This window comes from Chiloscyllium punctatum, chromosome 3, assembly GCF_047496795.1.
Source record: "Chiloscyllium punctatum isolate Juve2018m chromosome 3, sChiPun1.3, whole genome shotgun sequence".
In the NCBI taxonomy this organism is placed as follows: Eukaryota; Metazoa; Chordata; class Chondrichthyes; order Orectolobiformes; family Hemiscylliidae; genus Chiloscyllium; species Chiloscyllium punctatum.
The window spans coordinates 37222447-37247555 of NC_092741.1; the positions used below are offsets into that span (position 1 = coordinate 37222447).

The following is a 25109-nucleotide window of genomic DNA, read 5'->3' on the forward strand; positions in this document are numbered from 1 at the left end:
AGTGTACCTCCATTCCCCAGGACAGTGCTTCTACATTCCCAAGGACAGTGTTCCCCCATTCCCCAGGACAGTGTTCCTACATTCCCTAGGACAGTGTTCCTCCATTCCCCAGGACAGCGTTCCTCCATTCCTCAGGACAGTGTTCCCCCATTCCCCAGGGCAGTGTTCCCCCATTCCCCAGGACAGTGTTCCCCCATTCCCCAGGGCAGTGTTCCCTCATTCCCCAGGGCAGTGTTCCCCCATTCCCCAAGACAGTATTCCTCCATTCCCCAGGGCAATGCTCTTCCATTTCACAGGAAAGTGTTCCCCCATTCGCCCCGGCAATGTGCCCCATTCCCCAGGACAGATTTCCCCCATTCCCCAGGACAATGTTCCCCCATTCCCCAGAGCATTGTTCCTCAATTCCCCAGTGCAGTGCTCCCCCATTCCCCAGGACAGTGTTCCTCCATTCCCCAGGGCAGTTTTCCTCCATTCCCCAGGGCAGTGTTCCCCCATTCTCCAGGGCAATGTTCCTCCAATCCCCAGGACAGTTTTCCTACATTCCCCAGGATAGTGTTCCTCCATTCCCCAGGGCAGTGTTCCTCCAATCCCCAGGACAGTTTTCCTCCATTCCCCAGGATAATGTTCCCCCATTCCCCAGGACAGCGTTGCTCCATTACCCAGGGCAGTTTTCCTCCATTCCCCAGGGCAGTGTTCCCCCATTCCCCAGGGCAGTATTCCCCCAGTCCCCAGGGCAGTGTTCCTCCATTCCCCAAGGGCAGTGTTCCTCCATTCGCCAGGACTGTGTTCCTCCATTCCCCAGGACAGTGTTCCTCCATTTCCCAGGACAGTGTTCCCCCATTCCCCAGGACAGCATTGCTCCATTCCCCAAGACAGTGTTCCGCCATTTCCCAGGGCAGTTTTCCTCCATTCCACAGGACAGCGTTCCACCATTCCCCAGGACAGTAATTCCCCATTCCTCAGGACAGTGTTCTTCCATTCCCCAGGGCAGTGTTCCCCCATTCCCCAGGACAGTGTTCCTCCATTCCCCAGGGCAGTGTTCCTGCATTCTCCAGGGCAATGTTCCTCCATTCCCCAGGACAGTGTTCCTCCATTCCCCAGGACAGTGTTCCTCCATTTCCCAGGACAGTGTTCCGCCATTCCCCAGGGCAGTGTTCCTCCATTCCCCAGAGCAGCGTTCCTCCATTCCCCAGGTCAATGCTCTTCCATTTCCCAGGAAAGTGTTCCCCCATTCCCCCGGGCAGTGTTCCCCCTATCCCCAGGACAGTGTTCCTCCATTCCCCAGGACAGTGTTCCTCCATTCACCAGGGCAGTGTTTCCCCATTCCCCAGGACAGTGTTCCTCAAATCCGCTGGGCAGTGTTCCCCTATTCCTCAGGGCAGCGTTCCTCCATTCCCCAGGACAGTGATACCCCATACCCCAGGACAGTGTTCCTCCATTCCCCAGGACAGTGTTCCCTCATTCCCCAGTGCAGTGTTCCTCTATTCCCCAGGATAGTGTTCCCCCATTCCCCAGGACAGCATTGCTCCATTCCCCAGAGCAGTTTTCCTCCAATCCAGAGGACAGCGTTCCTCCATTCCCCAGGACAGTAATCCCCCATTCCTCAGGACAGTGTTCCCGCATTCCCCAGGAGAGTGTTCCTCCATTCCCCAGGGCAGTGTTCCCTCATTCCCCAGGACAGTGTTCCTCCATTCCCCAGGAATATGTTCCTCCATTCCCCAGGGCAGTGTTTCCCCATTCCTCAGGACAGAGTTTCTCCATTCCCCAGGACAGTGTTCCTCCCTTTCCCAGGACAATGCTCCCCCATACCCCAGGACAGTGTACCTCCATTCCCCAGGACAGTGCTTCTACATTTCCAAGGACAGTGTTCCCCCATTCCCCAGGACAGTGCTCCCCCATTCCCCAGGACAGTGTTCCTCCATTCCCTAGGACAGTGTTCCCCCATTCCCCAGGACAGTGTTCCTCCATTCCCCAGGACAGCGTTCCTCCATTCCTCAGGACAGTGTTCCCCCATTCCCCAGGACAGTGTTCCCCCATTCCCCAGGGCAGTGTTCCTGCATTCCTCAGGGCAGTGTTCCTCAAATCCGCTGGGCAGTGTTCCCCTATTCCCCAGGTCAGTGTTCCTCCATTCCCCAGGGCAGCATTCCTCCATTTCCCAGGACGGTGGTACCCCATTCCCCAGGAGGGTGTTCCTCCAATCCGCCAGGACAGTGTTCCCCCACTCCCCAGGACAGTGTTCCTCCATTCCCAGGCAATGTGTTCCTCCAGTCCGCCAGGACAGTGTTCCCCCACTCCCCAGGACAGTGTTCCTCCATTCCCAGGCAATGTGTTCCTCCAGTCCGCCAGGACAATGTTCCCCCATTCCCCAGGGCAGTGTTCCCCCATTCCCCAGGACAGTGTTCCCCCATTCCCCAGGGCAGTGTTCCCTCATTCCGCAGGGCAGTGTTCCCCCATTCCCCAAGACAGTATTCCTCCATTCCCCAGGGCAATGCTCTTCCATTTCCCAGGAAAGTGTTCCCCCATTCGCCCCGGCAATGTGCCCCATTCCCCAGGACAGATTTCCCCCATGCCCCAGGACAATGTTCCCCCATTCCCCAGAGCATTGTTCCTCAATTCCCCAGTGCAGTGCTCCCCCATTCCCCAGGACAGTGTTCCTCCATTCCCCAGGGCAGTTTTCCTCCATTCCCCAGGGCAGTGTTCCCCCATTCTCCAGGGCAATGTTCCTCCAATCCCCAGGACAGTTTTCCTACATTCCCCAGGATAGTGTTTCTCCATTCCCCAGGGCAGTGTTCCTCCAATCCCCAGGACAGTTTTCCTCCATTCCCCAGGATAATGTTCCCCCATTCCCCAGGACAGCGTTGCTCCATTACCCAGGGCAGTTTTCCTCCATTCCCCAGGGCAGTGTTCCCCCATTCCCCAGGGCAGTGTTCCCCCATTCCCCAGGGCAGTGTTCCCCCATTCCCCAGGGCAGTGTTCCTCCATTCCCCAGGGCAGTGTTCCTCCATTCGCCAGGACTGTGTTCCTCCATTCCCCAGGACAGTGTTCCTCCATTTCCCAGGACAGTGTTCCCCCATTCCCCAGGACAGCATTGCTCCATTCCCCAAGACAGTGTTCCGCCATTTCCCAGGGCAGTTTTCCTCCATTCCACAGGACAGCGTTCCACCATTCCCCAGGACAGTAATTCCCCATTCCTCAGGACAGTGTTCTTCCATTCCCCAGGGCAGTGTTCCCCCATTCCCCAGGACATGTTTCCTCCATTCACCAGGGCAGTATTTCCCCATTCCTCAGGAAAGTGTTCCTCAAATCCGCTGGGCAGTGTTCCCACATTCCCCAGGACAGTGTTTCTGTACTCCCAGGGGCATCGTTCCTCCATTCCCAGGGCAGTGTTCCCCCATTCCCCAGGGCAGTGTTCATCCATTCCCCAGTGCAGTGTTCCTCTATTCCCCAGGATAGTGTTCCCACATTCCCCAGGACAGCATTGCTCCATTCCCCAGGGCAGTTTTCCTCCATTCCCCAGGACAGTGTTCCTCCATTCCCCAGGAATATGTTCCTCCATTCCCCAGGGCAGTGTTCCCCCATTCCTCAGGACAGAGTTTCTCCATTCCCCAGGACAGTGTTCCTCCCTTTCCCAGGACAATGCTCCCCCATACCCCAGGACAGTGTACCTCCATTCCCCAGGACAGTGCTTCTACATTCCCAAGGACAGTGTTCCCCCATTCCCCAGGACAGTGCTCCCCCATTCCCCAGGACAGTGTTCCTCCATTCCCTAGGACAGTGTTCCCCCATTCCCCAGGACAGTGTTCCTCCATTCCCCAGGACAGCGTTCCTCCATTCCTCAGGACAGTGTTCCCCCATTCCCCAGGACAGTGTTCCCCCATTCCCCAGGGCAGTGTTCCTGCATTCCTCAGGGCAGTGTTCCTCAAATCCGCTGGGCAGTGTTCCCCTATTCCCCAGGTCAGTGTTCCTCCATTCCCCAGGGCAGCATTCCTCCATTTCCCAGGACGGTGGTACCCCATTCCCCAGGAGGGTGTTCCTCCAATCCGCCAGGACAGTGTTCCCCCACTCCCCAGGACAGTGTTCCTCCATTCCCAAGCAATGTGTTCCTCCAATCCGCCAGGACAATGTTCCCCCATTCCCCAGGGCAGTGTTCCCCCATTCCCCAGGACAGTGTTCCTCCATTCCCCAGGGCAGTGTTCCCTCATTCCCCAGGGCAGTGTTCCCCCATTCCCCAAGACAGTATTCCTCCATTCCCCAGGGCAATGCTCTTCCATTTCCCAGGAAAGTGTTCCCCCATTCGCCCCGGCAATGTGCCCCATTCCCCAGGACAGATTTCCCCCATTCCCCAGGACAATGTTCCCCCATTCCCCAGAGCATTGTTCCTCCATTCCCCAGAGCATTGTTCCTCAATTCCCCAGTGCAGTGCTCCCCCATTCCCCAGGACAGTGTTCCTCCATTCCCCAGGGCAGTTTTCCTCCATTCCCCAGGGCAGTGTTCCCCCATTCTCCAGGGCAATGTTCCTCCAATCCCCAGGACAGTTTTCCTACATTCCCCAGGATAGTGTTCCTCCATTCCCCAGGGCAGTGTTCCTCCAATCCCCAGGACAGTTTTCCTCCATTCCCCAGGATAATGTTCCCCCATTCCCCAGGACAGCGTTGCTCCATTACCCAGGGCAGTTTTCCTCCATTCCCCAGGGCAGTGTTCCCCCATTCCCCAGGGCAGTGTTCCCCCAGTCCCCAGGGCAGTGTTCCTCCATTCCCCAGGGCAGTGTTCCTCCATTCGCCAGGACTGTGTTCCTCCATTCCCCAGGACAGTGTTCCTCCATTTCCCAGGACAGTGTTCCCCCATTCCCCAGGACAGCATTGCTCCATTCCCCAAGACAGTGTTCCGCCATTTCCCAGGGCAGTTTTCCTCCATTCCACAGGACAGCGTTCCACCATTCCCCAGGACAGTAATTCCCCATTCCTCAGGACAGTGTTCTTCCATTTCCCAGGGCAGTGTTCCCCCATTCCCCAGGACATGTTTCCTCCATTCACCAGGGCAGTATTTCCCCATTCCTCAGGACAGTGTTCCTCAAATCCGCTGGGCAGTGTTCCCACATTCCCCAGGACAGTGTTTCTGTACTCCCCAGGGCAGCGTTCCTCCATTCCCAGGGCAGTGTTCCCCCATTCCCCAGGGCAGTGTTCCTCCATTCCCCAGTGCAGTGTTCCTCTATTCCCCAGGATAGTGTTCCCCCATTCCCCAGGACAGCATTGCTCCATTCCCCAGGGCAGTTTTCCTCCATTCCAGAGGACAGCGTTCCTCCATTCCCCAGGACAGTAATCCCCCATTCCTCAGGACAGTGTTCCCGCATTCCCCAGGACAGTAATCCCCCATTCCTCAGGGCAGTGTTCCCGCATTCCCCAGGAGAGTGTTCCTCCATTCCCCAGGAGAGTGTTCCTCCCTTTCCCAGGACAATGCTCCCCCATACCCCAGGACAGTGTACCTCCATTCCCCAGGACAGTGCTTCTACATTCCTGAGGACAGTGTTCCTCTATTCCCCAGGACAGTGTTCCCCCATTCCCCAGGACAGTGTTCCTCCAATCCGCCAGGACAGTGTTCCCACATTCCCCAGGACAGTGTTCCTCCATTCCCCAGGGCAGTGTTCCTCCATTCCCCAGAGCAGCGTTCCTCCATTCCCCAGGTCAATGCTCTTCCATTTCCCAGGAAAGTGTTCCCCCATTCCCCCGGGCAGTGTTCCCCCTATCCCCAGGACAGTGTTCCTCCATTCCCCAGGGAAATGCTCTTCCATTTCCCAGGAAAGTGTTCCCCCATTCCCCCGGGCAATGTGCCCCATTCCCCAGGACAGTGTTCTCCCATTACCCAGGACAGTGTTCCTCCATTCCCCAGGACAGTGTTTCCCCATTCCCCAGGACAGATTTCCCCCATTCCCCAGGACAGATTTCTCCCATTCCCCAGGACAGTGTTCCCCCATTCCCCAGGACAGTGTTCCTCCATTCCCCAGGACAGTGATCCCCCATTCCACAGGACAGTGTTCCTCCATTCGCCAGGACACTGTTCCTCCATTCCCCAGGACAGTTTTCCCCCATTCCCCAGGGCAGTGTTCCTCCATTCGCCAGGACAGCGTTCCTCCATTCTCTAGGGCAATGTTCTTACAATCCCCAGGACTGTTTTCCTCCATTCCACAGGACAGCGTTCCACCATTCCCCAGGACAGTAATTCCCCATTCCTCAGGACAGTGTTCCCCCTATCCCCAGGGCAGTTTTCCTCCATTCCCCAGAGCAGTGTTCCCTCATTCCCCAGTGCAGTGTTCCTCTATTCCCCAGGATAGTGTTCCCCCATTCCCCAGGGCAGTTTTCCTCCATTCCCCAGGACAGTAATCCCCCATTCCTCCGGACAGTGTTCCTCCATTCCCCAGGGCAGTGTTCCCTCATTCCCCAGGGCAGTGTTCCCCTATTCCCCAAGACAGTATTCCTCCATTCCCCAGGGAAATGCTCTTCCATTTCCCAGGAAAGTGTTCCCCCATTACCCCGGGCAATGTGCCCCATTCCCCAGGACAGTGTTCTCTCATTACCCAGGACAGTGTTCCTCCATTCCCCAGGACAGTGTTTCCCCATTCCCCAGGACAGATTTCCCCCATTCCCCAGGACAGTGTTCCCCCATTCACCAGGACAGTGTTCCTCCATTCCCCAGGACAGTGTTCCCCCATTCCCCAGGACAGTGTTCCTCCATTCGCCAGGACACTGTTCCTCCATTCCCCAGGACAGTTTTCCCCCATTCCCCAGGGCAGTGTTCCTCCATTCGCCAGGACACTGTTCCTCCATTCCCCAGGACAGTTTTCCTCCATTCCCCAGAACAGTGTTCCCCCATTCCCCAGGACAATGTTCCTCCATTCCCCAGGGCAGTGTTCCTGCATTGTCCAGGGCAATGTTCCTCCATTCCCCAGGACAGTGTTCCTCCATTCCCCAGGACAGTGTTCCTCCATTTCCCAGGACAGTGCTCCGCCATTCCCCAGGGCAGTGTTCCTCCATTCCCCAGAGCAGCGTTCCTCCATTCCCCAGGTCAATGCTCTTCCATTTCCCAGGAAAGTGTTCCCCCATTCCCCCGGGCAGTGTTCCCCCTATCCCCAGGACAGTGTTCCTCCATTCCCCAGGACAGTGTTCCTCCATTCACCAGGGCAGTGTTTCCCCATTCCCCAGGACAGTGTTCCTCAAATCCGCTGGGCAATGTTCCCCTATTCCCCAGGGCAGCGTTCCTCCATTCCCCAGGACAGTGATACCCCATACCCCAGGACAGTGTTCCTCCATTCCCCAGGACAGTGTTCCCTCATTCCCCAGTGCAGTGTTCCTCTATTCCCCAGGATAGTGTTCCCCCATTCCCCAGGACAGCATTGCTCCATTCCCCAGGGCAGTTTTCCTCCAATCCAGAGGACAGCGTTCCTCCATTCCCCAGGACAGTAATCCCCCATTCCTCAGGACAGTGTTCCCGCATTCCCCAGGAGAGTGTTCCTCCATTCCCCAGGGCAGTGTTCCCTCATTCCCCAGGACAGTGTTCCTCCATTCCCCAGGAATATGTTCCTCCATTCCCCAGGGCAGTGTTCCCCCATTCCTCAGGACAGAGTTTCTCCATTCCCCAGGACAGTGTTCCTCCCTTTCCCAGGACAATGCTCCCCCATACCCCAGGACAGTGTACCTCCATTCCCCAGGACAGTGCTTCTACATTCCCAAGGACAGTGTTCCCCCATTCCCCAGGACAGTGTTCCTACATTCCCTAGGACAGTGTTCCCCCATTCCCCAGGACAGTGTTCCTCCATTCCCCAGGACAGCGTTCCTCCATTCCTCAGGACAGTGTTCCCCCATTCCCCAGGGCAGTGTTCCCCCATTCCCCAGGACAGTGTTCCCCCATTCCCCAGGGCAGTGTTCCCTCATTCCCCAGGGCAGTGTTCCCCCATTCCCCAAGACAGTATTCCTCCATTCCCCAGGGCAATGCTCTTCCATTTCACAGGAAAGTGTTCCCCCATTCGCCCCGGCAATGTGCCCCATTCCCCAGGACAGATTTCCCCCATTCCCCAGGACAATGTTCCCCCATTCCCCAGAGCATTGTTCCTCAATTCCCCAGTGCAGTGCTCCCCCATTCCCCAGGACAGTGTTCCTCCATTCCCCAGGGCAGTTTTCCTCCATTCCCCAGGGCAGTGTTCCCCCATTCTCCAGGGCAATGTTCCTCCAATCCCCAGGACAGTTTTCCTACATTCCCCAGGATAGTGTTCCTCCATTCCCCAGGGCAGTGTTCCTCCAATCCCCAGGACAGTTTTCCTCCATTCCCCAGGATAATGTTCCCCCATTCCCCAGGACAGCGTTGCTCCATTACCCAGGGCAGTTTTCCTCCATTCCCCAGGGCAGTGTTCCCCCATTCCCCAGGGCAGTATTCCCCCAGTCCCCAGGGCAGTGTTCCTCCATTCCCCAGGGCAGTGTTCCTCCATTCGCCAGGACTGTGTTCCTCCATTCCCCAGGACAGTGTTCCTCCATTTCCCAGGACAGTGTTCCCCCATTCCCCAGGACAGCATTGCTCCATTCCCCAAGACAGTGTTCCGCCATTTCCCAGGGCAGTTTTCCTCCATTCCACAGGACAGCGTTCCACCATTCCCCAGGACAGTAATTCCCCATTCCTCAGGACAGTGTTCTTCCATTCCCCAGGGCAGTGTTCCCCCATTCCCCAGGACAGTGTTCCTCCATTCCCCAGGGCAGTGTTCCTGCATTCTCCAGGGCAATGTTCCTCCATTCCCCAGGACAGTGTTCCTCCATTCCCCAGGACAGTGTTCCTCCATTTCCCAGGACAGTGTTCCGCCATTCCCCAGGGCAGTGTTCCTCCATTCCCCAGAGCAGCGTTCCTCCATTCCCCAGGTCAATGCTCTTCCATTTCCCAGGAAAGTGTTCCCCCATTCCCCCGGGCAGTGTTCCCCCTATCCCCAGGACAGTGTTCCTCCATTCCCCAGGACAGTGTTCCTCCATTCACCAGGGCAGTGTTTCCCCATTCCCCAGGACAGTGTTCCTCAAATCCGCTGGGCAGTGTTCCCCTATTCCTCAGGGCAGCGTTCCTCCATTCCCCAGGACAGTGATACCCCATACCCCAGGACAGTGTTCCTCCATTCCCCAGGACAGTGTTCCCTCATTCCCCAGTGCAGTGTTCCTCTATTCCCCAGGATAGTGTTCCCCCATTCCCCAGGACAGCATTGCTCCATTCCCCAGAGCAGTTTTCCTCCAATCCAGAGGACAGCGTTCCTCCATTCCCCAGGACAGTAATCCCCCATTCCTCAGGACAGTGTTCCCGCATTCCCCAGGAGAGTGTTCCTCCATTCCCCAGGGCAGTGTTCCCTCATTCCCCAGGACAGTGTTCCTCCATTCCCCAGGAATATGTTCCTCCATTCCCCAGGGCAGTGTTTCCCCATTCCTCAGGACAGAGTTTCTCCATTCCCCAGGACAGTGTTCCTCCCTTTCCCAGGACAATGCTCCCCCATACCCCAGGACAGTGTACCTCCATTCCCCAGGACAGTGCTTCTACATTTCCAAGGACAGTGTTCCCCCATTCCCCAGGACAGTGCTCCCCCATTCCCCAGGACAGTGTTCCTCCATTCCCTAGGACAGTGTTCCCCCATTCCCCAGGACAGTGTTCCTCCATTCCCCAGGACAGCGTTCCTCCATTCCTCAGGACAGTGTTCCCCCATTCCCCAGGACAGTGTTCCCCCATTCCCCAGGGCAGTGTTCCTGCATTCCTCAGGGCAGTGTTCCTCAAATCCGCTGGGCAGTGTTCCCCTATTCCCCAGGTCAGTGTTCCTCCATTCCCCAGGGCAGCATTCCTCCATTTCCCAGGACGGTGGTACCCCATTCCCCAGGAGGGTGTTCCTCCAATCCGCCAGGACAGTGTTCCCCCACTCCCCAGGACAGTGTTCCTCCATTCCCAGGCAATGTGTTCCTCCAGTCCGCCAGGACAGTGTTCCCCCACTCCCCAGGACAGTGTTCCTCCATTCCCAGGCAATGTGTTCCTCCAGTCCGCCAGGACAATGTTCCCCCATTCCCCAGGGCAGTGTTCCCCCATTCCCCAGGACAGTGTTCCCCCATTCCCCAGGGCAGTGTTCCCTCATTCCGCAGGGCAGTGTTCCCCCATTCCCCAAGACAGTATTCCTCCATTCCCCAGGGCAATGCTCTTCCATTTCCCAGGAAAGTGTTCCCCCATTCGCCCCGGCAATGTGCCCCATTCCCCAGGACAGATTTCCCCCATGCCCCAGGACAATGTTCCCCCATTCCCCAGAGCATTGTTCCTCAATTCCCCAGTGCAGTGCTCCCCCATTCCCCAGGACAGTGTTCCTCCATTCCCCAGGGCAGTTTTCCTCCATTCCCCAGGGCAGTGTTCCTCCATTCTCCAGGGCAATGTTCCTCCAATCCCCAGGACAGTTTTCCTACATTCCCCAGGATAGTGTTTCTCCATTCCCCAGGGCAGTGTTCCTCCAATCCCCAGGACAGTTTTCCTCCATTCCCCAGGATAATGTTCCCCCATTCCCCAGGACAGCGTTGCTCCATTACCCAGGGCAGTTTTCCTCCATTCCCCAGGGCAGTGTTCCCCCATTCCCCAGGGCAGTGTTCCCCCATTCCCCAGGGCAGTGTTCCCCCATTCCCCAGGGCAGTGTTCCTCCATTCCCCAGGGCAGTGTTCCTCCATTCGCCAGGACTGTGTTCCTCCATTCCCCAGGACAGTGTTCCTCCATTTCCCAGGACAGTGTTCCCCCATTCCCCAGGACAGCATTGCTCCATTCCCCAAGACAGTGTTCCGCCATTTCCCAGGGCAGTTTTCCTCCATTCCACAGGACAGCGTTCCACCATTCCCCAGGACAGTAATTCCCCATTCCTCAGGACAGTGTTCTTCCATTCCCCAGGGCAGTGTTCCCCCATTCCCCAGGACATGTTTCCTCCATTCACCAGGGCAGTATTTCCCCATTCCTCAGGAAAGTGTTCCTCAAATCCGCTGGGCAGTGTTCCCACATTCCCCAGGACAGTGTTTCTGTACTCCCAGGGGCATCGTTCCTCCATTCCCAGGGCAGTGTTCCCCCATTCCCCAGGGCAGTGTTCATCCATTCCCCAGTGCAGTGTTCCTCTATTCCCCAGGATAGTGTTCCCACATTCCCCAGGACAGCATTGCTCCATTCCCCAGGGCAGTTTTCCCTCATTCCCCAGGACAGTGTTCCTCCATTCCCCAGGAATATGTTCCTCCATTCCCCAGGGCAGTGTTCCCCCATTCCTCAGGACAGAGTTTCTCCATTCCCCAGGACAGTGTTCCTCCCTTTCCCAGGACAATGCTCCCCCATACCCCAGGACAGTGTACCTCCATTCCCCAGGACAGTGCTTCTACATTCCCAAGGACAGTGTTCCCCCATTCCCCAGGACAGTGCTCCCCCATTCCCCAGGACAGTGTTCCTCCATTCCCTAGGACAGTGTTCCCCCATTCCCCAGGACAGTGTTCCTCCATTCCCCAGGACAGCGTTCCTCCATTCCTCAGGACAGTGTTCCCCCATTCCCCAGGACAGTGTTCCCCCATTCCCCAGGGCAGTGTTCCTGCATTCCTCAGGGCAGTGTTCCTCAAATCCGCTGGGCAGTGTTCCCCTATTCCCCAGGTCAGTGTTCCTCCATTCCCCAGGGCAGCATTCCTCCATTTCCCAGGACGGTGGTACCCCATTCCCCAGGAGGGTGTTCCTCCAATCCGCCAGGACAGTGTTCCCCCACTCCCCAGGACAGTGTTCCTCCATTCCCAAGCAATGTGTTCCTCCAATCCGCCAGGACAATGTTCCCCCATTCCCCAGGGCAGTGTTCCCCCATTCCCCAGGACAGTGTTCCTCCATTCCCCAGGGCAGTGTTCCCTCATTCCCCAGGGCAGTGTTCCCCCATTCCCCAAGACAGTATTCCTCCATTCCCCAGGGCAATGCTCTTCCATTTCCCAGGAAAGTGTTCCCCCATTCGCCCCGGCAATGTGCCCCATTCCCCAGGACAGATTTCCCCCATTCCCCAGGACAATGTTCCCCCATTCCCCAGAGCATTGTTCCTCCATTCCCCAGAGCATTGTTCCTCAATTCCCCAGTGCAGTGCTCCCCCATTCCCCAGGACAGTGTTCCTCCATTCCCCAGGGCAGTTTTCCTCCATTCCCCAGGGCAGTGTTCCCCCATTCTCCAGGGCAATGTTCCTCCAATCCCCAGGACAGTTTTCCTACATTCCCCAGGATAGTGTTCCTCCATTCCCCAGGGCAGTGTTCCTCCAATCCCCAGGACAGTTTTCCTCCATTCCCCAGGATAATGTTCCCCCATTCCCCAGGACAGCGTTGCTCCATTACCCAGGGCAGTTTTCCTCCATTCCCCAGGGCAGTGTTCCCCCATTCCCCAGGGCAGTGTTCCCCCAGTCCCCAGGGCAGTGTTCCTCCATTCCCCAGGGCAGTGTTCCTCCATTCGCCAGGACTGTGTTCCTCCATTCCCCAGGACAGTGTTCCTCCATTTCCCAGGACAGTGTTCCCCCATTCCCCAGGACAGCATTGCTCCATTCCCCAAGACAGTGTTCCGCCATTTCCCAGGGCAGTTTTCCTCCATTCCACAGGACAGCGTTCCACCATTCCCCAGGACAGTAATTCCCCATTCCTCAGGACAGTGTTCTTCCATTTCCCAGGGCAGTGTTCCCCCATTCCCCAGGACATGTTTCCTCCATTCACCAGGGCAGTATTTCCCCATTCCTCAGGACAGTGTTCCTCAAATCCGCTGGGCAGTGTTCCCACATTCCCCAGGACAGTGTTTCTGTACTCCCCAGGGCAGCGTTCCTCCATTCCCAGGGCAGTGTTCCCCCATTCCCCAGGGCAGTGTTCCTCCATTCCCCAGTGCAGTGTTCCTCTATTCCCCAGGATAGTGTTCCCCCATTCCCCAGGACAGCATTGCTCCATTCCCCAGGGCAGTTTTCCTCCATTCCAGAGGACAGCGTTCCTCCATTCCCCAGGACAGTAATCCCCCATTCCTCAGGACAGTGTTCCCGCATTCCCCAGGACAGTAATCCCCCATTCCTCAGGGCAGTGTTCCCGCATTCCCCAGGAGAGTGTTCCTCCATTCCCCAGGAGAGTGTTCCTCCCTTTCCCAGGACAATGCTCCCCCATACCCCAGGACAGTGTACCTCCATTCCCCAGGACAGTGCTTCTACATTCCTGAGGACAGTGTTCCTCTATTCCCCAGGACAGTGTTCCCCCATTCCCCAGGACAGTGTTCCTCCAATCCGCCAGGACAGTGTTCCCACATTCCCCAGGACAGTGTTCCTCCATTCCCAAGCAATGTGTTCCTCCAATCCGCCAGGACAGTGTTCCCCCATTCCCCAGGACAGTGTTCCTCCATTCCCCAGGACACTGTTCCTCCATTCCCCAGGACAGTTTTCCTCCATTCCCCAGGAGAGTGTTCCTCCATTCCCCAGGATAATGTTCCCCCATTCCCCAGGACAGCGTTGCTCCATTCCCCAGGGCAGTTTTCCTCCATTCCCCAGGACAGCGTTCCTCCATTCCCCAGGACAGTGTTCCCCCATTCCCCAGGACAGTGTTCCTCCATTTCCCAGGACTGTGTTCCGCCATTCCCCAGGATAGTGTTCCTCTATTCCCCAGGACAGTGTTCCTCCATTCCCCAGGAGAGTGTTCCTCCATTCCCCAGGGCAATGTTCCTCCATTCCCCAGGGCAGTTTTCCTCCATTCCCCAGGGCAGTGTTCCCCCATTCTCCAGGGCAATGTTCCTCCAATCCCCAGGACAGTTTTCCTACATTCCCCAGGATAGTGTTCCTCCATTCCCCAGGGCAGCGTTCCTCCATTCCCCAGGACAGTGTTCCCCCATTCCCCAGGACAGTGTTCCTCCATTTCCCAGGACTGTGTTCCGCCATTCCCCAGGATAGTGTTCCTCTATTCCCCAGGGCAATGTTCCTCCAATCCCCAGGACAGTTTTCCTACATTCCCCAGGATAGTGTTCCTCCATTCCCCAGGGCAGCGTTCCTCCATTCCCCAGGACAGTGTTCCCCCTTTCCCCAGGGCAGCGTTACTCCACTCCGCAAGACGGTGGTACCCCATTCCCCAGAGCAGCATTCCTCCATTCCCCAGAGCAGCATTCCTCCTTTCCCCAGGACAGTGTTCATCCATTCCCCAGGATAATGTTCCCCCATTCCCCAGGGCAGTGTTCCCCCATTCCCGAGGGCGGTTTTCCTCCATTCTCCAGGGCAATATTCCTCCAATCCCCAGGACAGTTTTCCTACATTCCCCAGGATGGTGTTCCTCCATTCCCCAGTGCAATGTTCCCCCATTCCCCAGGACAGTGTTCCCCCATTCCCCAGGACAGTGTTCCCCCATTCCCCAGGGCAGTGTTCCTCCATTCCCCAGGACAGTGTTTCCCCATTCCCCAGGACAATGTTCCCCCATTCCCCAGGGCAGTGTTCCTCCATTCCCCAGGACAGTGTTCCCCCATTTCCCAGGACAGCATTGCTCCATTCCCCAGCACAGTGTTCCGCCATTTCCCAGCGCAGTTTTCCCCCATTCCCCAGGACAGTAATTCCCAATTCCTCAGGACAGTGTTCTTCCATTCCCCAGGACAGTGTTCCCCCATTCCCCAGGGCATTGTTCCTCCATTCCCCAGGACAGTGTTCCCCCATTTCCCAGGGCATTGTTCCTCCATTCCCCAGGGCAGTGTTCCCCCTATCCCCAGGACAGTGTTCCTCCATTGACCAGGGCAGTGTTTCCCCATTCCTCAGGACAGTGTTCCTCAAATCCGCTGGGAGTGTTCCCGCATTCCCCAGGACGGTGATACCCCAATACCCAGGGCAGTGTTCCCCCATTCCCCAGGACAGTGTTCCTCCATTCCCCAGGGCAGCATTCCTACATTCCCCAGGGCAGCGTTCCTCCATTCCCCAGGGCAGTGTTCCCTCATTCCCCAGTGCAGTGTTCCTCTATTCCCCAGGATAGTGTTCCCCCATTCCCCAGGACAGCATTGCTCCATTCCCCAGGGCAGTTTTCCTCCATTCCAGAGGACAGCGTTCCTCCATTCCCCAGGACAGTAATTCCCCATTCCTCAGGACAGTGTTCCCGCATTCCCCAGGAGAGTATTCCTCCATTCCCCAGGGCAGTGTTCCTCCATTCCCCAGGACCATGTTCCTCCATTCCCCAGGACAGTAATCCCCCATTCCTCAGGACAGTGTTCCCGCATTCCCGGGAGAGTGTTCCTCCATTCCCCAGGACAGTGTTCCCCCATTCCCCAGGACAGTGTACCTCCATTCCCCAGGACAGTGTTCCTCCATTCCCGAGGACAGTGTTCCCCCATTCCCCAGGACAGTGTTCCTCCATTCCCCAGGACAGTGTTCCTCCATTCCCCAGGGTAGTGTTCCCCCATTCCCCAGGACAGAGTTTCTCCATTTACCAGGACAGTGTTCCTCCCTTTCCCAGGACAGTGCTTCTACATTCCCGAGGACAGTGTTCCCCCATTCCCCAGGACAGTGTTCCTCCATTCCCCAGCAGAGTGTTCCTCCATTCTGCAGGACAGTGTTCCCCCATTCCCCAGGACAGTGTTCCCCCATTCCCCAGGAGAGTGTTCCTCCATTCCCCAGGACAGTGCTCCCCCATTCCCCAGGACAGTGTTCCCCCATTCCCCAGGGCAGTGTTCCCCCATTCCCCAGGACAGTGTTCCCCCATTCCCCAGGAGAGTGTTCCTCTATTCCGCAGGGCAATGTTCCTCCATTCCCCAGGACAGTATTCCTCCATTCCCCAGAACAGTGTTCCCCCTTTCCCCAGAACAGTTTTCCTCCATTTCCCAGGGCAGTGTTCCCCCATTCCCTAGGACAGTGTTCCCCCATTCCCCAGGACAGAGTTTCTCCATTCCCCAGGACAGTTTTCCTACATTCCCCAGGACAATGCTCCCCCATTCCCGGGTGCAGTCTTCCTGCATTCCCCAGGATAATGTTCCCCCATTCCCCAGGAGAGTGTTCCCCCATTCCCCAGGGCAGTGTTCCTCCATTCCTCAGGGCTATATTCCTCCATCCCCCATGACCGTTTTCCCCCATTCCCAAGGACAGTGTTCGTCCATTCCCCTGGGCAGTGTCCCCTATTCCCCAGGACAGTGTTCCTCCATTCCCCAGGACAGTGTTCCCCCATTCCCCAGGACAGTGTTCCTCCATTCCCCAGGGCAGCGTTACTCCATTCTCCAGGACAGTGCTCCCCCATTCCCCAGGACAATGTTCCCCCATTCCCCAGGGCAGTGCTCCCCCATTCCTCAGGACAGTGTTCCTCCATTCACCAGGACACTGTTCCTCCGCTCCCCAGGGCAGTGTTTAAGTATTCCCCAGGACAGTGTTCCCCCATTCCCCAGGACAGTGTTCCTCCATTCCCCAGGACAGTGTTCCCGCATTCCCGCGGAGAGTGTTCCGACATTCCCCAGGACAGTGTTCCCCCATTCCTCAGGAATGTGTTCCTCCATTCCCCAGGACAGTGTTCTTGCCTATCTCAGGATAGTCTTCCTCCATTCCCCACAGCAGTGTTTCTCCCTTTCCCAGGACAATGCTCCCCCATTCCCCAGGACAGTGTTCTTCCATTCCCCCTGGACAGCGTTTTCTCATTCCCCAGGGCAGTGTTCCCCCATTCCCCAGGACAGTGTTCCCCCTTTCCCCTGGACAGTGTTCCCCCATTCCCGGGTGCAGTGTTACTCCATTCCCCAAGATAATGTTCCCCCATTCCCCAGGACAGTGTTCCCCCTTTCCCCAGGAGAGTGTTCCTCCATTCGCCATGACAGTTTTCCTCCATTCTGCCGGGCAGTGTTAAAGCATTCCCCTGGACAGTGTTCCCCCATTCCCCAGGACAGTGTTCCTCCATTCTGCCGGGCAGTGTTAAAGCATTCCCCTGGACAGTGTTCCCCCATTCCCGGATGCAGTGTTTCTCCATTCCCCAAGATAATGTTCCCCCATTCCCCAGGACAGCATTGCTCCATTCCCCAGGGCAGTTTTCCTCCATTCCTCAGGAAAGTTTTCGTCCATTCCCCAGGACAGTGATCCCCCATTCCGCAGGACAGGGTTCCTCCATTCTCCAGTGCAGTTTTCCTCCATTCTCCAGGACAGTGTTCTTCCATTCCCCAGGGCAGTGTTCCTCCATTCCCCAGGACCATGTTCCTCCATTCCTCAGGAATGTGTTCCTCCATTCCCCAGGACAGTGTTCTCGCATTCCCCAGGGCAATGCTCCCCCCTTCCACAGGGCAATATTCCCCCATTCCCCAGGAGAGTGTTCCCCCATTCCCCAACGCAGTGTTCTTCCATTCCCCAGGGCTATATTCCTCCATCCCCCGTGACCGTTTTCCCCCATTCCCCTGGGCAGTGTCCCCCATTCCCCAGGGCAGTTTTCCTCCATTTCCCAGTGCAACATTCCTCCATTCCCCAGGACAGTGTTCCCCCATTCCCCAGGACTGTGTTTCTCCATTCCCCAGGACAGTGTTCCCCCATTCCCCAGGACTGTGTTTCTCCATTCTCCAGGACAGTGTTCTTCCATTCCCCAGGGCAGTGTTCCTCCATTCCCCAGGACCATGTTCCTCCATTCCTCAGGAATGTGTTCCTCCATTCCCCAGGACAGTGTTCTCGCATTCCCAGGGCAATGCTCCCCCCTTCCACAGGGCAATATTCCCCCATTCCCCAGGAGAGTGTTCCCCCATTCCCCAACGCAGTGTTCTTCCATTCCCCAGGGCTATATTCCTCCATCCCCCGTGACCGTTTTCCCCCATTCCCCTGGGCAGTGTCCCCCATTCCCCAGGGCAGTTTTCCTCCATTTCCCAGTGCAACATTCCTCCATTCCCCAGGACAGTGTTCCCCCATTCCCCAGGACTGTGTTTCTCCATTCCCCAGGACAGTGTTCCCCCATTCCCCAGGACTGTGTTTCTCCATTCCCCAGGGCAGCGTTACTCCATTCTCCAGGACAGTGCTCCCCCATTCCCCAGGACAATGTTCCCCATTTCCCCGGGCAGTGCTCCCCCATTCCCCAGGACAGTGTTCCTCCATTCCCCAAGACATTGATCCTTGATTCCCCAGGACTGTGTCCCTCCATTCCCCCAGTCTGCATTCCCCCATTCCCAAGGAGAGTGTTCACCCATTCCCCAGGGCAGTGTGCCCCCATTCCAGAGGACAGTATTCCTCCATTCCCCAGGACAGTGTTCCTCCATTCTAGAGGACAGTGCTCCCCCATTTCCCAGGACAATGTTCCCCCATTCCCCCGGACATTGATCCTTGATTCCCCAGGACTGTGTCCCTCCATTCCCCAAGTCTGCATTCCGCCATTCCCAAGGAGAGTGTTCCCCCATACCCCAGGACTGTGTTCGTCCATTCCCCAGGACACTGTTCCCCCATTCCCCAGGGCAGCGTTCCCCCATTCCCGTGGGCAGTGTTCCTACATTACCCAGGACAATGTTCCTCCGTTCCCCATAACCGTTTTCCCCCATTCCCCAGGACTGAGTTCCCCCATTCCCCATAACAGTGTTCCTCCATTCTCCAGGCAGTGTTCCCCCATTCCTCAGGGCAGTGTCCCCCCATTCCCCATAACAGTGTTCCTCCATTCCCCAGGGCAGTGTTCCCCCATTCCCCATAACAGTGTTCCTCCATTCTCCAGGCAGTGTTCCCCCATTCCCCAGGACTGAGTTCCCCCATTCCCCATAACAGTGTTCCTCCATTCTCCAGGCAGTGTTCCCCCATTCCCCATAACAGTGTTCCTCCATTCTCCAGGCAGTGTACCTCCATTCCCCATGACCGTTTTCCCCCATTCCCCATAACAGTGTTCCCCCATTTCCCAGGCAGTGTTCCCCCATTTCCCAGGACAGTTCTCCTCCATTCCTCCAGAGGGTAGCATACTTTGAGGAATAGATGTGGTTCTCTGCAGCAAAGGCAGGGAGACCTGAAGCTTGCGTTGTCTACCTGATGCCACAGGTGAGGACATCTCATCTGGACTGGAGAGGTACTTTGAAGGGAAGGAGAAGAATCTCATTGTCGTGGTCCACACTGGTACCAAGGTCATACATCGGAGCAGGAAATAGGGCCTGCTGAGAGAGTACGTAGAAGATGGAACATTACAGCACCAGAACAGGCCCTTTGTTCCACCATGTCTGTGCTGACCATGGTGCCATTGTAAACTAATGCCATCTGCCTGCTCATGACCCATCACCATCGTGGTCCATGCCGCCTGTTCATGTGTCACTCGAAATGTCTCTTCAATGTTGTTATCATACCTGCTTCTGCCACCTCCCCTCGCAGTACGTTCCAAGCACTGATCAACCTCTGGGTAAAAACTATGACTAAATAATTAAAAATGAACAATTATGAACAGCTCCGGATTAAATTAGCAAACAGAACCACAAAAGTAATAACCATTGGCTTCCTACCTGAGTCACATGAAAGCTGCCTTGGGGTAAATAAGATTAGGGAAGCAAATGTGTGGCTGAATAATTGGCGTGGGAGTAAATGGGTTCCTATTCACAGGGCAGGTACACCAGTACTTGAGGAAAGAGAGCACTGGTCTGTCGGGATGGCCTTCATTTGAACAATGTCGAGAACACCATCTCGATAAATCGTGTGAATAGGATTATAGATCAGGCTTGAAAAGGAGACTCAAAATGATAGAAAGTCAAAGCCGATGGCTCTTTATCTGAATGCATGCAGCATTTGTGACAAATTGATGGTGCTAGTGGAAATAAATGAATCTGATTTCATAGCTGTTTTGGAGGCAAGATTGTCGGGTGGGAAGAGTGGGAACCCAATACTGAAGGGTATTGAACATCCCAGAGGGAGAGGCGAAAAGAAAAAGGAGGTGTGTCTTAAAAGGGCTAAGCCTTCGAGGACTTAGTTCGGGGTCCAAGGGTTATGGGGAGAAGGCAGGAGAATGGGGTTGAGGAAAGTACCAGCCATGATCGAGAGGTAGTGCAGCTTCAGTGGGCCGAATGGCCTGATTTTGTTTCAATATCTTATGGTTTTCTGGAAAGCAAACAGCTAAGGTAAGTGTGGGACCCTTGGGGGATGTAACGTGGGTTTAATAACAGGGAGCAGGGAAAGGGCAGGTAATTCACATTTTGTATTAGTCTTCATGGTGGAGTACACTGTAAACATCGAAGCTTAGCAAGGTGTTAATGGGAGGGTAACAGTCTCGACAACAGGGACAATTACAGCAGGGACAAAACATTTGACAAACTAATAGGACTAAAGTTAAATAACCTCTCAGATCCTGAGTCTGTGTAAACTCAGCTGGAGGAGTGACAATGGAAAAATGCTGTTTGTTTCTTTGTGACGTTAGCAACCATAGCAACAGAATACCTAATTTTCCAAATTGGAAGCTACCTATTTCTAAAAGTACTGATCAATTATTCTGCTGGGAGGAAAGCCTATTTGAGCATTTGAAATTTGTCGTATTTGTTATACTACAGAATAGAATGCACAAAATACATTTTTTTTAATTTCAAAAATATACTTTATTCATAAATGATTTGATGGTCTGTACATTGGATCATGCCATACATATGTCCATATTTACAAACACAGATTCGACTTTATCCTTGTCCTTTACAATCCTGTGCATTTTTCAATCTTGTATATATACATATATTTGGCTGAGGCATCAGCAGAGCCCCTAAAAAAAACGTCTGTATGGGCCCCCTGTTCTTCTTTAGGCAGGCCGATCTTACACGGTGGTCTTTCCCCACCGCGCCTTGGCGGCAGCTGCCCCAAGCTTCAGCGCGTCCCTCAACACGTAGTCTTGGACCTTGGAATGTGCCAGTCTGCAACACTCGGTCGGGGTCAACTCCTTCAGCTGGAAGATCAACAGGTTTCGGACCGCCCAGAGAGCGTCCTTCACCGAGTTGATGATCCTTCAGGCGCAGTTAATGTTCGTCTCGGTGTGAGTCCCGGGGAACAGGCCGTAGAGCACGGAGTCCCGCGTCACGGCGCTGCTCGGGACGAACCTCGACAAGCACCACTGCATTCCTCTCCAGACTTCCTCTGCATAGGCACATTCCAGAAGGAGGTGTGTGACAGTCTCGTCCCCCCCGCAGCCACTTCGAGGGCAGCGTGCGGTGCGGCAGAGAGTCCGGGCGTGCATAAAGGATCTCACGGGCAGAGCCCTTCTCACCACCAGCCAAGCCACGTCTTGGTGCTTGTTGGAAAGTTCTGGCGATGAGGCATTACATGATCCAAGTTCCCACATTGCCTCTCCTATGGAATCAAATTAACAGATAATACTGACCAGGTTCTTGTACTTAGCAAGAAACACTGTTCATTGCAAATAAGTAAACAAATCTAAGTTATTAACATATGCTCTTCTGATTGAAGCTCGAACCCTATTTCCAAACCCCTTCACAGAGAGGCAGACACAGACAAACAAAGATAACATCGTGTTTAAAGGTGAAGGAAAAACGTACTGAGAATCCTAGTTTAAAAGCACCAATCCCCATGGTTCACAGAGGTGATCCTTCTGGTTTGCCGGGACAAACTGTCCCGCTACCAGGAACCAATCAGCAATTTCTCACAGTCACAAATTGTCACAATTGCGTAAACCAATCAGCTACCTGTCACTGGCCAAATCTAACACATACACCATGGATTTCAGCATCTTCTTTATAAAAATGCAGCAACTCCTTGGTTTTAAACAGTCTCTTTTTCGCATTTCAGTCCACAATCCAACATACCGAAAATAAGATGGTATGGACTATTCAAGAATAAGAATGGTATTGAGGTAGCTATAAGAAACTTAAGCAGTCAAAATAATAAACAGTCACACCTTCAAATGTGAGAAGGACTCCTCTTCCTTCAGTCTGTTCCAACTTCAATTTTACTTGAGAATTAACCTTCTGGAAACTTGACAGTATGCAGAAAATTCTCTGTTTTACAAGATTTTAATCAACCCCTCTAAGGAACTATAGATCCACCACTAAAGAGACTGAGATAATCATAAGTTGTGATTGTATTTTTGTATTAGCGTCTATAACTACTTTTCGTGCACGTGATAGTGTGTGAGACAATTGAGTGACACAATAAGCATTCGAGGTATATTTGTGATCATAATAGTCTTTGTTTTAAACTCTATTAGAATTATTTAATTGCTCCGCACACTTAGAGAGAAAAAGGTACACTGCTTACATGCAAATATAGTGATTACTGGCAGTAAGAAAAAGCAGAAAAAGTCTCTCTGTGAGACTGAGTAGGAGATTTGCATCTAAATTTTTGTTGTGCATGTCTGTTTCAGATTTTTGGTGGCCTGGTTTGGATCCTTGTGGCCTCTTCCAAAATTCCAGATCCGCGTCTTCAAGGCTGGTTGATGTTTGTTTCAGTCTTCTGCTTTGTTATAACTACTTGTCTCTTCACGTTCTACATGTGTGGAGTTCAGGGCTGTTCATCCTCATGGACTGGAGTGGTAAGTTTGTTTAGGACTTTTTGCATTACACAAAAGAAAATGCAGTTTATTTTCTCCGAATGCCCTACTGTGGGTGCACTATTAGCAATTTTACGACATTTCGCAAAATTGATATTGAATTCATTGTGCGAAGGGGGTGGAATTTATCTCCCAACATTTTTGGTGAGGGAGGGTGGTGGAAGGTGGGCAAGTGGGTAGCAGAGTCAGAAGGTGATGCTCATAATGTAAAACAAACCTTTCACCCCAGAATCCAGGTCTGGCGTTGTTGTAATGTATAAAACACAGTAGCCAATTTGTGCACAGCAAGTTCTGTGATAACAGCAGTGTGATAATGACCAGAAAGATAAATCTGCTGAAGATTTCATCAAAGTGCGGGAATATATGCCTTTAAGGTTTACATTTTCAGAGTAATACCACAGATACCATGGAGCTGATCACTGTTATAAATTTCTGCTATCAAATTTTCATTTCTAGTTTGACATAAATAAAAATAACTTATTTAGCATCATGAAACATCTCTGATTTATATATATTTTCATAGGATTTTTAGAGCATGGATTTTAAAATAGTGGCATATGGATTAATTACATTTGTGGGCGGCACGGTGGCACAGTGGTTAGCACTGCTGCCTCACAGCGCCAGAGATCCGGGTTCAATTCCCACCTCAGGCGACTAACTGTGTGGAGTTTGCACGTTCTCCCCGTGTCTGCGTGGGTTTCCTCCGGGTGCTCCGGTTTCCTCCCACAGTCCAAAAATGTGCAGGTCAGGTAAATTGGCCATGCTAAATTGCCCCTAGTGTTAGGTGAGGGGTAAATGTCGGGGTATGGGTGGGTTGCGCTTCGGCGGGGCGGTGTGGACTTGTTGGGCCGAAGGGCCTGTTTCCACACTGTAAGTAATCTAATCTAATCATTTCTGAGGGGCTTTAAAAAATAGCTAGATTAGGCAGTCGTTCTGGAACAGTGACTTAATCCAATGCCAGAGGACAGTGACCCCTGAAGTGTTAATGTGGGAAAATGGTTTTTACTATGCTGGCTTTCAATAGGTAGCATAAGGATTGAAGACCAGTTGATTGTTATGCATTCAGAATAGACAAGGATTCATTTAATTTAAGAATCCCAGAGACAATAAGCCTTTAGAGTAGTTTGAAAGAGATTTGAATGTGGTTCGAAAGAATTATGGGATAGTTGAGGGAATACAAAGTTATCAGAGTAGGAAAGTTTAGTTTGATTCCAAATCAGGAATGCCTGGTTAGAAATCTGCTGGTTATCAAAAGCTGAGAAAATCTAATCTCTCAGTTTAGTGAATATTTATCGAAGAAAACTTCACAGTTCACAAGAAAGGAACTGTGAAGGGTCAGTTTTCTCAAACTTAAAGATGTGATCTAGAGAGGTTATTTCTATGGATTTGAGTCTCTGTAATGGATGGTGTTGGGAAACAGGACGCAGCTTTATTTTATACTATGTTTTGAGCTCTTTCATAATAGTCTCTATTTTTAAATAGTTTGGTTTTATTTTATACTTTCTCATGTGCAATAAGTTTTTAATTTTTGATTAAACAAACTCTGCAGTCTTCTGCGATTATGTTTCAGTAAGTGATCACCAAATTAACTAAAACGCAAAATCAACAAATGATCTATTAAGCCAGTGTTCACTCTGGTCCAGTAGTACTATTCGCTGGATCATAACACTATAAACATAGTCTTCGAGATATTTCAGCCTAGATAACTACATGCTTTTGTATAGTTTAACATATGAGTAAACTTCTTAAAGAAAATGTTTGGCAAAAAGAAAATGATGAACTGAAAGGCATATATCAAATTAAGGTAACAAAATCTTCAATTGGTCAGATAATTGACAAAGACTGCAGATGGCATTAAAATTTGAAAAGTTGTAAACTATGAAGAGGACATTGTCAAACTCCAAAAGGCCTTTGACCAGTTGGTGAGGTTGGAGTACAAGGCACCTGTTAGACATTAGCTAGAGAATTGTGTACAGTTGTAGGAGTCTTAGAGGAGGTAATTCCAGCATTTTGACCCAGTGACAGTGAAGGAATGATGATATATTTCCAAGTCAGGATGTGAGTGGCTTGAAGGGGAATTTGAAGGTGGTAGTGTTCCCATACATGTTCTGCCCTTGGCCGTCTACATGGAAGTGGTCATGGGTTTGGAAGGTAATGTCTATGGATCTTTGGTGAATTTCTGCAGTGCATCTTGTAGATAGTACACACTGCTATTACTGAGTGTCAGTAGTGGAGAGTGGGTGCTTGTGGATATGGTGCCAACTAAGTTGGCTGCATTGTCCTGGATGGTCTCAAACTTGTTGAGTGTTGTTGGAGCAACATTCGTCCAGGCAAGTGGGAATTATTCCATCACACTCCTGACTTGTGCCTTGTAGATGGTGGACAGGCTTTGCCACATCAGGAGGAGATTCGAGAATGTGTTGCTGGAAAAGCACAGCCAGTCAGGCAGCATTCGAGGAGCAGGAGAATCAACGTTTTGAGCATAAGCCCTTCATCAGGAATCAGGAGGAGAGTTAATCGTTGCAGCATTCCTAGCCTGTGACCTACCCTTGTAGCCATTGTGTGTATGTGGTGAATTCAGTTGAGTTTCTGGGTAATGGTAACACCCAGGGTGTTGATAGTAGGGAATTCAGTGATGAT

At 53.2% G+C, this 25109-nt stretch overlaps 1 protein-coding gene across 1 annotated transcript in view; it reads left to right on the top strand.

The window, feature by feature from the left end:
- LOC140454583 (myelin and lymphocyte protein-like) overlaps positions 1 to 25109 on the top strand; it is a 53292-nt gene that overhangs the window by 17339 nt on the left and 10844 nt on the right. Inside the window, exon 2 of the mRNA XM_072549446.1 lies at positions 22284 to 22451. Within this exon, the coding sequence (XP_072405547.1) occupies positions 22284 to 22451 (168 nt within the window). The remainder of the gene's footprint in view (positions 1 to 22283; positions 22452 to 25109) is intronic.